This window comes from Hemiscyllium ocellatum, chromosome 12, assembly GCF_020745735.1.
Source record: "Hemiscyllium ocellatum isolate sHemOce1 chromosome 12, sHemOce1.pat.X.cur, whole genome shotgun sequence".
Classification (NCBI taxonomy): domain Eukaryota; kingdom Metazoa; phylum Chordata; class Chondrichthyes; order Orectolobiformes; family Hemiscylliidae; genus Hemiscyllium; species Hemiscyllium ocellatum.
The window spans coordinates 70,911,579-70,925,556 of NC_083412.1; the positions used below are offsets into that span (position 1 = coordinate 70,911,579).

At 38.8% G+C, this 13,978-nt stretch overlaps 1 protein-coding gene across 25 annotated transcripts in view; it reads left to right on the plus strand.

Moving 5' to 3' along the window:
- The window catches only part of LOC132821115 (target of Nesh-SH3-like), a 348,093-nt gene that overhangs the window by 137,674 nt on the left and 196,441 nt on the right, over window positions 1-13,978 (plus strand). For all 25 annotated transcript variants that reach the window (XM_060833661.1, XM_060833668.1, XM_060833670.1 and 22 more), the window contains 4 exons: window positions 141-221; window positions 2,153-2,209; window positions 8,545-8,637; window positions 13,170-13,238. In XM_060833661.1, the coding sequence (XP_060689644.1) occupies window positions 141-221; window positions 2,153-2,209; window positions 8,545-8,637; window positions 13,170-13,238 (300 nt within the window). The remainder of the gene's footprint in view (window positions 1-140; window positions 222-2,152; window positions 2,210-8,544; window positions 8,638-13,169; window positions 13,239-13,978) is intronic.

Here is a 13,978-nt window from a genome sequence, read left to right on the forward strand (position 1 = left end):
TCCAATTCCCACAAATGAAGCACATGGGACATTTTTGATATAAATGCAAGTTTGTGTGGACATGAATAGCCAGCATTCACTGATCTTTTAGAATAATTTGTGAGTTGATTTCTGATCACATTCTCCAATAACTGTTTCAGGTGGCCCATCAGCTTCTGACAGTGCCCGTGACCATTCTACCAGCAGCTCATCACCAAAACCTCACATTCCTCATCAACCAGGTATGGTGATGGACAGTGTTTCACTGAACTTCTAAACTAGAGAGCTTGTTTATTCTTTATTCTCCTATGGGATGAGTGTCACTGGAAAAGCCAGCACTTATTGGGATCCCTAATTGAGTAATTTGCTGAATCGTTTCTGTGGGTCAGGAGTCCCACAGATCTGGCAGATCTGAAATGTCAGGTGTCTCATTTGGAGAATATTGCCAATCATTTGTGATTTAGAGATGTCAGTGTTGGACTGGGATGTACAAAGTTTAAAAATCACACAACACTAAGCTATAGTCCAACAGGTTTATTTGGAAACACTAGCTTCCGGAGCACTGCTCCTTCATCAGGTAGTTGTAGGAAGCTAGTGCTTCCAAATAAACGCCATTCATTTGGATTGTTTTTGATCACATTATTTGTTGTCATTATTTGGGTAGATCTTACAACAGGGTAGTTTATAAGAAGGCAGTGAATGTCTGTTATCTGGAACCCTTTTTTTTTCGATAAGTTTAGAATTAATGGGAGGTGAGTGGGAGGGGAACAGATGGGTTAATGTGTGCAGTTTTGAAACTAAGAAAACCTGGAGCACAGACAACATATTGACTGCTTTAAGTGCTGGGTTGGGGTGAGCACCTAACTTGCTCTCAAGTGTGGACGCAGATTTTAAATATTTTATGTGCCTTTATTTTCAAAGTTTTTAGTTTACTGACTGCATGCTAGGTGTTCCATGGCATAGAAAACAAAAAAAAGTAATATTTAATTTGAATGCTGGGGTCTCGCTCACCAGCTGGAGACCCAACAAGGGCCATTTGTAGCCATCCTTGTGGGAAGTTCATTGCATAATGTGGCTGGCAGCAGGTCTTTGCTGGGATCAAGGAGTCAAGCAGTGGAAATCCTGCACCTGAGAGAGGCTAGCCAATCAAATCAAAGGCACCATTGATGAGGATGATGACTGCAGTGGACAATGCACATGGCTGAGAGACGTAAAGGTGGGATGGCAGTTGCAGGGTGGGGATCGTAAGAGAAGAACTGAGGAGAGTTGGCAGCACTGGCAGAGGGCAGGTCTCAATGGCCTCATGCCCTCTTTGCAGGTGCTAATTGTGTCAAGTGAGGGACCTTCCCAAACCATTCCCACCAGCCTGTCCCTCGGGCATTCTGCATGGCAAATTGTCTCACTGGTTGAATATCAGCAGAGATTGGATGAAATTCTTTAGCATGTAACATTTGCTCACTTAAAGGTTTCAACTGCTGTTGGGGGCAGGAAGGCCATGCATGAACCTTCTCCCCTAGATTTGATCAGAGCAGGGGTAGGAAGATGGCTGAGGCCCCATTCACCTGATTGAATGGCCCAGCTTTTAAATCTGCTTCAGAAAGGACTTAAATTCTACCCCATGAAGCTGAAGAGGGGCTGGATTTAGCAATCGAAGTTTCCTGGACCTGAGAGTTAGGGGAAAGAGAAAGCTTTCCCCTCCGTAAAATCATAGCCACTCCTCTCCTGATCAGCTGGATCTCCCTTCCAATGTAATTATCTTCCACCCGTGCCCCCGACTCTCCCAATTTGCTTCCATGATCACATGTCCAGTTTTGCACCCACTATCTCCCCCAAACCAAACATCTCTCTGAACTTTATGTTCACAATCCCTCCCTCTCCCTCTTTGTTAGCTCGCTGAGGCAGCTTTCCAACCTGATTGACAGGGAGCTTCTAAGTCTGGCTGGCTGTTGGCGAAAATGGAGAATTCCTTTAAAAGTTTTCCAGTTCTATCATCTCGACTGCCCGATTATGTGCCTGTGTAGCTTACCGAACTGCTACAATCCCTTCCTCAATGTCCATCTCCCCATAAATAATTAGACACATAGGTCCCCCAGAAATCACTTTTAATTTAAAAGCTTTCTTGCACAGTTGCAGATTTGCAGTTTGCTTATTAAGCTCATGTTGTTTACTACAGAACGCGCTCCTGATCACTTGCATGGCAAAGAAGGAAGAAATAAATTAAAAAGTAAAGGTAAGTGGAATGGAGGGAAAAGAAATTGGAGCACTGTCTTTTATGACTCTGGAACAAGTAAGTAGGTCATAATATAAGGAGTACATTTATGAGTCTGTCCTGTAATATAGAGTCTTGCCTGCCAGGAATATGTCTTGGGAATTTAGCCATGAATCCCATTCAATGTTATATTTATTATACAAATATACCAAAGCATTGAGGGGGAGAATAAGTCCAAATTTCCAATAAGTATCTCTGTTGAGATAGCAAAGTACTGAAATTGCCGTCAATATGACAGCCTCTCTTGAAGCATGTGTTTCAGAAATGGAAATGAAAATATAATTGTGGAGTAAAAGTGCAGCTAAAAGCCTGGGCTTTAGCCATGTTGCCAAGGAAGAAAATCAATATTTCATCTTACCTAGGCTATAAATAAATTTTCAGGAAGTGCTTAATGTTGTCATTACATGTAGAAGAAAAAGTTCCATTCCCTTGTTCAACCCTAACCAGTACAAGAAAAGGTAATGTTTCATTCTAAATTCAAGTGTTAGCTTGAATTACTTAAAATTGACAAAACTAAGAAAATTGTCCTGAAAATGACACTCTGCATTTGAATTTTGACGTTTTGATATTAAGTCTTGGGATAATCTCCATTCAATTCTTAAATGATGTCAGCTAGTAGCACACTTATCAGATGATTGAAATTATCAATGTTTCTTAGCTGTACAATTTTTTTAACATTGGTTAGCTCATGTCACTGTTGATTAATGAATGCTAAAGTAACTGTAAAGCAACTGGATTTTACAATGATAGTATGTAATTTATTATTATTTGTAAATTTTGAATAAAAAGTGAAGGAAGCAGAGATTTTAGTATCCTCTTCTGTGAAGGTGGCTAGTTTTTGTTAAGAAAGTGGAAGAATGCGATTTGGAACAGTGTACTCAAAACAGCCTTTCCAAGAAAGCATGTGATTTAAGTCAATTAACTTGATCAGCCATTTAGTGAGTTAATTGCTGAACATTTACAAAATTGTGCGCGGTAATCTAGAAGGAGAGAAAGGGAGGCAAGAGAGGGCGGATGTTGGCATTTTTGATAAGGGATAGCATTACAGCTGTGCTGAGGGAGGATATTCCCGGAAACACATCCAGGGAATTTATTGGGGTGGAACAGAGAAAGAAGAAAGGGATGATCACCTTATTGGGATTGTATTATAGACCCCCTAATATTGAGAGGGAAATTGAGAAACTAATTTGTAAGGAGATCTCAACTATCTATAAGAATAATAGGGTGGTTATGGTAGGGGATTTTAACTTTCCAAACATAGACTGGGACTGCCATAGTGTTAAAGGTGTAGATGGAGAGAAATTTGTTAAGTGCGTACAAGACAATTTTCTGATCCAGTATGTGTATGTACCTACTAGAGAAGGTACAAAACTTGACCTGCTCTTGGGAAATAAGGCAGGGCAGATGACTGAGGTGTCAGTGGGGGAGCACTTTGGGGCCAGCGACCATAATTCTATTAGATTTAACATAATGATGGAAAAGGATAGGCTAGGTCTGAAAGTTGAAGTTCTAAATTGGAGAAAGGCCAATTTTGATGGTATTAGGCAAAAACTTTTGAAAGCTGATTGGGAGCAGATGTTCATAGGTAAAGAGATGGCTGGAAGATGGAGAGCCTTCAGAAATGAGATAACGAGAATCCAGAGAAAGTATATTCCTGTCAGGGTGAAAGGGAAGGCTGGTAGGTACAGGGAATGCTGGATGACTAAAGAAATTGAGGGTTTGGTTAAGAAAAAGAAGGAAGCATATGTCAGGTATAGACAGGATAGATCGAGTGAATCCTTAGAAGAGTATAAAGGAAGTAGAAATATACTTAAGAAGGAAATCAAGAGGGCAAAAAGTGGACATGAGATAGCTTTGGTAAATAGAATTAGGGAGAATCCAAAGAGCTTTTACAAATACATTAAGAACTAAAGGGTAACGAGGGAGAGAGTAGGGCCCCTCAAAGATCAGCAAGGAGGCCTTTGTGTGGAGCCGCAGAAAATGGGGGAGATACTAAATGAGTATTTTGCTTCAGTATTTACTGTGGAAAAGGATATGAAAGATATAGACTGTAGAGAAATAGATGGTGACATCTTGCAGAATGTCCATGTTACAGAGGGGGAAGTGCTAGATGTCTTGAAACGGGTAAAGGTGGATAAATCCCCAGGACCTGATCAGGTGTACCCGAGAACTTTGTGAGAAGCTAGAGAAATGATTACTGGGCCTCTTGCTGAGATATTTGTATCATCAATAGTCACAGGTGAGGTGCCAAAAGACTGGAGGTTGGTTAACGTTGTGCTACTGTTTAGGAAGGGTGGTAAGGACAAACCAGGGAACTATAGACCAGTGAGCCTGACATCAGTGTTGGGCAAGTTGTTGGAGGGAATCCTGAGGGACAGGATGTACATGTATTTGGAAAGGCAAGGACTGATTAGGGATAGTCAACATGGCTTTGTGCGTGAGAAATCATGTTTCACAAACTTGATTGAGTTTTTTGAAGAAGTAACAAAGAGGATTGATGAGAGCAGAGCAGTAGATGTGATCTGTATGGACTTCAGTAAGGCATTTGACAAGGTTCCTCATGGGAGACTGATTAGCAAGGTTAGATCTCATGGAATACAGGGAGAACTAGCCATTTGGATACAGAACTGGCTCAAAGGTAGAAGACAGAGCGTGGTGGTGGAGGGTTGTTTTTCAGACTGGAGGCCTGTGACCAGTGGAATGCCACAAGGATCGGTGTTGGGTCCTCTACTTTTTGTCATTTACATAAATGATTTGGATATGAGCATAAGAGTTACAGTTAGTAAGTTTGCAGATGACACCAAAATTGGAGGTGTAATGGACAGCGAAGAGGGTTACCTCAGATTACAACAAGATTTTGACCAGATGGGCCAATGGGCTGAGAAGTGGCAGATGGAGTTTAATTCAGATAAATGTGAGGTGCTGCATTTTGGGAAAGCAAATCTTAGCAGGACTTATACTTAATGGTAAGGTCCTAGGGAGTGTTGCTGAACAAAGAGACCTTGGAGCGCAGGTTCATAGGTCTTGAAAGTGGAGTCACAGGTAGATAGGATAGTGAAGAAGGCATTTGGTATGCTTTCCTTTATTGGTCAGAGTATTGAGTACAGGAGTTGGAAGGTCATGTTGCATCTATACAGGTCGTTGGTTAGGCTACTGTTGGAATATTGCATGTAATTCTGGTCTCCTTCCTATCAGAAAGATGTTGTGAAACTTGAAAGTGTTCAGAAAAGATTTACAAGGATATTGCCAAGATTGGAGGTTTTGAGCTATAGGGAGAGGCTGAACAGGCTAGGGCTGTTTTCTCTGGAGCATCGGAGGTTGAGGAGTGACCTAATAGAGGCTTACAAAATTATGGGTGGAACGGATAGGGTAAATAGGCAAAGTCTTTTCCCTGGGTTAGGGGAGTCCAGAACTAGAGGGCATAGGTTTAGGGTGAGAAGGGAAAGATATATAGTATAAGACTATAGTATGCAGTTGTATAAGACTCTGGTGAGGCCTCATCTGGAGTATTGTGTGCAGTTTTGGTCGCCATACTATAGGAAGGATGTGGAAGCTTTAGAACGAGTGCAGAGGAGGTTTACCAGGATGTTGCCTGGAATGGTAGGAAAATCTTATGAGGAAAGGCTGAGGCACTTGGGGCTGTTCTCATTGGAGAAGAGAAGGTTTAGGGGAGATCTGATAGAAGTGTATAAGATGATTAGGGGTTTAGATAGGGTAGATACTAAGAACCTTTTACCGCTAATGGAGTCAGGTGTTACTAGGGGACATAGCTTTAAATTAAGGGGTGGTAGGTATAGGACAGATGTTAGGGGTAGATTCTTCACACAGCGGGTTGTGAGTTCATGGAATGCCCTGCCCGTATCAGTGGTGAACTCTCCTTCTTTATGGTCATTTAAGCGGGCATTGGATAGGCATTTGGAAGTTATTGGGCTAATATAGGTTAGGTAGGATTTGGTCGGCGCAACATCGAGGGCCGAAGGGCCTGTACTGCGCTGTATCCTTCTATGTTCTATGTTCTATATGAAAGATACCAACAGGGCAACTTTTTCACGCAGAGGGTGGTACGTGTATGGAATGAGCTGCCAGAAGATGTGGTGGAGGCTGGTACAATTGCAACATTTAAGAGGCATCTGGATAGATATTTGAATAGGAAGGGTTTGGAGGGATATGGGCCAGGTGCTGGCAGGTGGAACTGGATTGCGTTGGGATATCTGGTCGATATTAATGGGTTGGACCGTAGGGTCTGTTTCCATGCTGTACGTCTCTATGACTATGACTATGACTCAAGAGAAGTGGATGATTAGGGGCCACAAGCAAGTTGAGCTCTGAGGAAGAGAAGTCATTCCAGCAGAAGGGCAGAGTTTATTTTGGAGGCACTTCCAGACTGAGAGACTTAGAAAGAAATCTAAAGACTGCCAGAGCTGAAAAGAAATCTCCAGACCACCAGAGCTTCGAACAGGTCTTAAGCTATTTCAGTAGGCCAAAGAGAAAGATTCATAGAATCATAGAAAATAAAAGTAGGACTATGCCATTTGGCCCTTGGAGTTTGCTCCACTATTTAATATGATCATCTTAGATCTTAGATTAGTCACAGTGCGGAAACAGGCCCTTCGGCCCAACAAGTCCACACCGACCCTCCAAAACGCAACCCACCCAGACCCATTCCCCTACATTTACCCCTTCACCTAACACTACAGACAATTTAGCATGGCTAATTCACCTAACCTGCACATGTTTTGGACTGTGGGAGGAAACCGGAGAACCCGGAGGAAACCCACGCAGACACTGAGAGAATGTGCAAACTTCACACAGACAGATGCCTGAGGTGGGAATTGAACGGGGTCTCTGGCGCTGTCTCTCATCATCCAACTCAGTTAATTGTTCCGCATATGCTTTGACCCCTGTAGTCCTCAGAACTATATTTAATGTTGAGAACATTCAGTGTTTTGGCCTTATCTGCTTTCTGTGGCAGACAATTCCACAGGCTAAAGGAATTTCTCCTCATTTCAGTACTCAATGTCCTACCTTCTATCCTTAAACTGTGACCCCTAGTTCATTCATTGGAAAGATCCTTCCTGAATTGACCGTGTATAGTCCTGTTAGAATTTTATATGCTTCTGAGATAGCGCACCCCCACCCCCAGCCAGCGTGGGAACCATTCTTCTCAACTTCCGTGACTATAGTCGTAACCAAACTTGTCTCTCTTCATACATCAGTGTATCGAAATAAAATATAATTAGCTCTCGAAGGACGTTTTTATAGAAAATAAAAATACTTCTTTCAGATACTTTCTTGTGAGGATGCAAGTTGTGATGAAAGTTTGTAATATGTCACTATTTGGGAACTTGACTTCAAAAGTGAAAGTTAAATAGACTTTAGATTTCACTTCTGTGAACATGATTTTTTTTTAAAGAAAGGGTCAGAAAGTAATTTGAAATGGTGAACTCAAGACAACCTTTCCAAAAAATCATGCAAGGCTAAATGATGTGATCAGCTCAATGGAGAGTTAACAAGGTTGATGTACAGAAACAAATGATCAGGGCTCACTAGCATTTGGAGTTCTGAAGAAGATAAGTCATTATCAGTGGAAGGGCTGACGTTTGCTTTGTAGTAGTCTCCAGACTAAGAGAAATCTTCAAGTCATCACTGCTGAAAAGGAGTCTTAAGTTGTTTCCATAGTCGAAAGATAAATGCTGGAAAGTGCAGTGAGTAAATCTGTTTTTAAGTATCTCTGGGAGAGAACTGAGAGTATACAGACAGTGTTGAGTAAGAAATCTTAAAGTGAAGATACTTATCTGTGGTTGAGTATCTGAAAAGCTCAATGCTAGCATTAGGGTTGAATCTTTCTTCCTGCTGTTTATATCAAAATCTTTCTGAAATATATATATATGAAAGGTTCTGATGAAAGGTCACTGGACCCAAAACATTAACTCTGCTTTCTATCCACAGATATCACCACACCTGCTGTGATTCTCCAGTAATTTCTGGTTTTGTTTTAGATTTCCAGTATCTACAGATTTTTGTTTCAATTTACCTCAATTGAATCCTTCTCCAGATACTTCTGTTTTGTGTTCTAACTTTTTTTATTTTGATCTTATGTTGTTTGTGAATATGTTCAATGACTTACCACCTTGGTAACCAAATTTCAAACATAAAACTCATTATCTATCAAGTAAGGTTTCAGTCTGAGATGTGACTTGTCCCATGTTACAATCAATTAGGATCTTAGTAATGTGGTTTTCAACAATAATATTGTTGGTTTGTAATTTCTCAAATAATTATGTAATACTTTGCAGAGACTTCAAACACTGTTACTAAACCATCATTGAAAAGTGGCAAGATGAGGAACACAAAAGAAAAATCAAAAGTGAAACCATTAACAACAAAAGGTAATGTTCTGGCCTCTCAGTACTCTGATGAACATTTTGGATACACAGCTAACAGAAAAGAAGTCTGTTGTTTATCATTCATGAGTTTTTAAAATTAGATATCTTTACTCCACACTGTATTAGAATTGCTTTTGACAGATACGTGTACCTTTTATTTTCTAAAACAAAATGTATTACCTCATAATAAAGTATATATTGCAATTCATTTTCCAATTATATGCCCATTCCACAAATGTAGAACTTCAGCTCCTTTGTTAAACTCATTTGTGTAAGTGGTGCACAATAGTTTGTTAGTAATTCTCATCAATGCTTTATTTCTGGAATATAAATTACTACTCCTAACCCCCTTTTTGCTCTATTTTGTAGACAACTTGTAGTCCATTCATCTACTTGTCCCTTAACCATTTGTTCCTTGTCTATTATGTGGCAATTTATTGAAAGCCATTTGAAAATCCAAAACTACTACTCAACTGCATTTACTTGGCAAATCTTTCTATTACTGCTTCAAATAATTTGATACATTTAGTCAAGCATGCCCTTGCTTTTTGAAATTTATGCTGACTGTTGTTTGTTATATCTCCAGTTTCTCTGTATTTTGCTGCTACTTTTGAGTGAGTACCCTATTGTCTTTCCAGCACTGATGTTAACCTAATTAGATTATACTTCCTTGGAATTATTCTATTTCCATTTAAATGTAGAATTCATGTTTACTGTCTGCCAATCCTCTGGCACTAAATTCCTTGTTCTGTTTTGATAAGCTTTCATAATGATGCCACTTCCTAATTCCTTTCAATATGAATGGATGAGAAAACATGGGCTTTATATTTACTTTCTCAATAACCTCAGCAATGTTTTGAACTCCTCTTCGGTTGTCATGTGAGTCTTGTTTGCATCCTAACAAATATTTAGGTAAAGCAATTAATCTATACTTCTATCATTTCACTGCCTTTTCCTTTTTCCATTTATCTTGTAATTCCCATTGTCGCTAAAAGTACACCTTTGTAAATATTTTTCTGCTGCTGTTGTCTGCCATTGCTTGTCAATATTTATATTCCCATTTACCTTATCTAGTTTAATTGCCTTTCCTCAAAATTAATTCCACCTCCATGACTTGACTTTTTGTCTTTCTCAATCTTAATTTGAAATTTTATTACAATGTATTACCTTGGTATTCCTATATATTTACCAAATTGCTCTAGGTCATTTTCTCCCTTGACTGACTCACCACTATTAATACATATTTTACTTGGTTTAAGAAACTAGTTTTGAAAGTAATTACATTACCTTCAACCTTAATATGAAATTCTATCATGTATCATGGGCAGCACGGTGGCACAGTAGTTAGCACTGCTGCCACACAGTGCCAGAGGCCTGGGTTCAATTCCTGCCTCAGGCGACTGACTGTGTGGAGTTTGTACATTCTCCCCGTGTCTGTGTGGGTTTCCTCCGGGTGCTCCGGTTTCCTCCCGCAGTCCAAAGATGTGCAGGTCAAGTGAATTGGCCATGCTAAATTGCCTGTAGTGTTAGGTGTAGGTGTAGGGGTAGGGGTGTGGGTGGCAGATCGGTATGGACTTGTTGGGCCCAAGGGCCCGTTTCTACACTGTAAGTAATCTAATCTAATCATTGTTATTCTTTCCAAGAGGGTCCTTTACTAAAAGATTATTAATTAACATTTACACATTGCAGAATATTAGATAAAAAATAACATGTCCTATTTGCTTATCTTGCTTAAATTCTTGAAGTCTTACTGCAAATTCAATTTGGCTCGTTTCTATGACCTTGCTTATTATTTCAAATGTGCCTCTAATTTGCACATATGCACTCATCTTACAGTATTACTATTGGAAAGCTGCTTACTATTTTCAGCAATTCTGATCTTTTAAAGTCACTATTACTGCATCTGATACAGGGTGGAAAATTCCTGTGCACTTTTACTTAGAGACTGGTACAATCTGGAAATAAAGCAAATACTGTACCTGGTATAAAGGATCAAGAACACTTGAGCTCAAGATGTATTCACATTTATTCCTTGTTCTTTCACCAATCTATGGATCACTAAATGTATCTCAGTCAAGGTCTGCCTCCAGGTTAAAGAACCATACATGTGAATTTCCTCATTGGTTGGAAACAGATGTAAAATTAAGCCAAGAAAGTTTGGAGGGCAGGAAACAACTATAGATATATCTAAATATAGATGTAATTGGAAGTTATGCATGTTTGTTTGAGTGTATTTTATAGTGTCAGTAGTGCAAGTCATGCTTCTGCAATAATAAATTAAACCTGCTGCTCCTAATGACCTGGGCTGATGGGTAGATAGTTTCAATTTTATAAGCTCTGAACTTTCCTTGTTTCCATTGATTTCCAGCCATGTATCCACATTTTCAGATTTCAGTGTATCTTAGTGTAATCATAAGGAAATTTGAATCGAAATGGGCATCTACAAAATAGATCCATCAGTGGCTATAACTGTGGGTACAGCTTCCCAATTACGACTGCACAAGTAATTCGTCCCAATGTTTTGAATGGCCAATATACCTTATCCTAAAAGGCCCTATGACATCACACGTAATAAATTCTACATCTAGAACAAAGGTGAGGGCAGAGAATTACATTGACTCGACCTTCTGAGTGAGCAATTTCTCCTTTTCATAATCGTAAATGACCTGCCCCTCATTCTGAGACTGTGTATCTTGGTTCAACATCCCCATCCTGCATCCATTCTGTCAAATTTTGTAAGACTTATATATATTTGAATGAGGTTATCTCTCATTCTCCTAAACTTCAGAGAATTATGGCCCAGTCTATTTAACCTTTCCTTAAACAGAATTCCTTCCATCCCAGGAATTAGTTTGGTGAACTTTGTTGCACTCCCTCTATTGCTGACACATCTTTCCATAGATCATGAGGCCAAAACTGCACATAATATTCCAGATGTGGTCTCAATAGTAAGGGATCTATGCTGCTCTACTCATACTCTGTTATAATATAGACCGACATGTTTGCGTGCTGTGCCTGCATGTTAACCATCTGTAACTTCCATCAAGTTCCATTGAACAAATGGCTGAACCCCGTCAGGAATTCCATTCAGTGTCTTGAGTGAAGTGTAAATAAATATTCTTGTACAAACTGTCAAGAGTACAGATCAGATGAAGGATTCTTTATGTTTTTTTGTTTCATATGCCACATTATATGGGAAATAAGTGATTTTTGAAGCAGTATACAAGAATAAAGAAACATCAGTAATTGCAAAGGGGATTGGTAGTTTCCCAGTTCAGATTATAACATTTGAGACGAGCCAAAGTAGTTGATAATTTACATAACACACATATTGCTGAGTTGAATAGTGGCTTTGTTCAGTTCTGGATTTGTTTCTGAACTAATACTGATTGCCATTGCAAACATTTTCCAAAGCAAAATGTTGATGCATTATAATGGTTGCACTGCAGTGTTGAACTTTGAGAAAGGCCCTTTTCAATTTTCTTGCCAAATTTATTTGCCAGTTCTTTCCCGCCTATTTTTTGATGACCATAAACCTTTTCTAGGATATAGTCTTATGGATGCCATTTGTTCTGTTACCACTATGTAACCATTAAGTTATTGTACCAAACCTATTGCAGCTCGAGTCAGGTCCTGTCTGAACTATATATTACATATTATAAGAGCTACTAAATACAAAGGATGAATTTAAACCCTGATCACTTCCTAGCTAATTAGCTGATGCTGCATCTAGTTATTTACACAGTTGTTCCAGCTCAGTGCAATTGGCACTATAGTGTGTACTTGATTTAGCCAATTTAGCAACCCTACCTCCCTACATTCATCACTGTCCAATTTTTGGCAGGAAGTTTAAACAGTCATTGGGAACTTCATTTACACGTGTAGAGGTCCAAACTCATTTATTATGTGACCAATGAAAATCAAATTATTCAGGTACATTGTGGGTGTGGGATCTTAGTCCCTCTGTACCTGTGCTCAGAATGACAGCTGCTATCTGATCAGATTCTTGTGTACATGTACTGTGTGGATATCGATATTGATGGATTCTATCAGTGCAAAATAGCATATATGCATTCTCAAGAGCATCACGATTTGTTATTACCTGGCTGCAAATAAAGTTTAGATCAATGAATACACAGAAAATCTGTTGCATGGAATTCAATGGAATTTTGTGAAATATAGCCGATTGACTTTGGTAATTATTTTGCTTTAATGATATTTTAGGAAGTTATTGTACTTACGGAAAATATTTTTGTTATCAAGGCACTTTATTCTTACAAGTCATCTGTATATTGGTCCTGAAATTTTGTGGATGTTGTACTAGAGTTCAGTTGTAATATCCTGAGAGGACTAATTGAAACCTGGGATACCAGGTTTCCATCATTTTTTGGTGGAGGGTTGGGGGTGAGTTGTTGCAGATCTTCTGCTGGAATAGTATATCAAGACAGACTCCACAGAATTTCAAGGCTGATCTAATTTTAAGGAAGTAGCAATTTAGTTTTATTTTTAATGATGTGACCAATTATTCATTACAGAATCCAAGTTGCCATCATCAGTCAGTCCATCCTTCCCATCAAAACCTGTGCCTAAATCTGATCCAGCAGGCAAGTTCAGAAGTATTTTTCAAATAGTTGGTGCAGGGATACTTTTCATCAGGATTATTGCTGAAATTATGCTTACGTTGGTAATTTATATACGTGCATGTATAGACATGGAAGTAAATGAAATTCTGAAGAATTGCTTCCAACTATTTAGAATTGAATCAAAATATTATATAGACATTTTTTTAATTTGATAGAACCTGATCTCATAATTTAAGATTATAAATTGCTGATTGGAAGCAGTTTGAGTGATTTTCCTCACAGGTAAAAACTTCTAAAGTTTACAGAAATGTTTTAAGCACAGATCTTTGTAACAGAACAATTATTTGTTTCCCTCTTTTTACTTCTCACTATTTTTCATGTAGAATTGTACAACTTATTTGAAATTCTTAAAGGTGCATTGTAATCTAGATACTCTTAATCTTTGGCTGTCTAGCATGGAGTTCACACAAATGATTATCCAATCACTTTTGGATCTAGCTGAAAGAAATTAATCATTGTCTTGACATGAAGTTTCTTAACTTGCCAGAACATTAGGATTTATTGTTTTAATTGAACTGCTGTCATTTAAAAAGTTGACTAGAAATGTTTAAAAACCAGAATTTTGTTTGCACCTTTTCAGTATATCAAGCATATGGCAATTTGATGTTTGCATGAAGTGTATCATGTAATCAATATCCAACACTACTTGGCAAAACGTGAATGCTGTTTCTTTATTGTTATGAAACCACAACTGTTTTTTT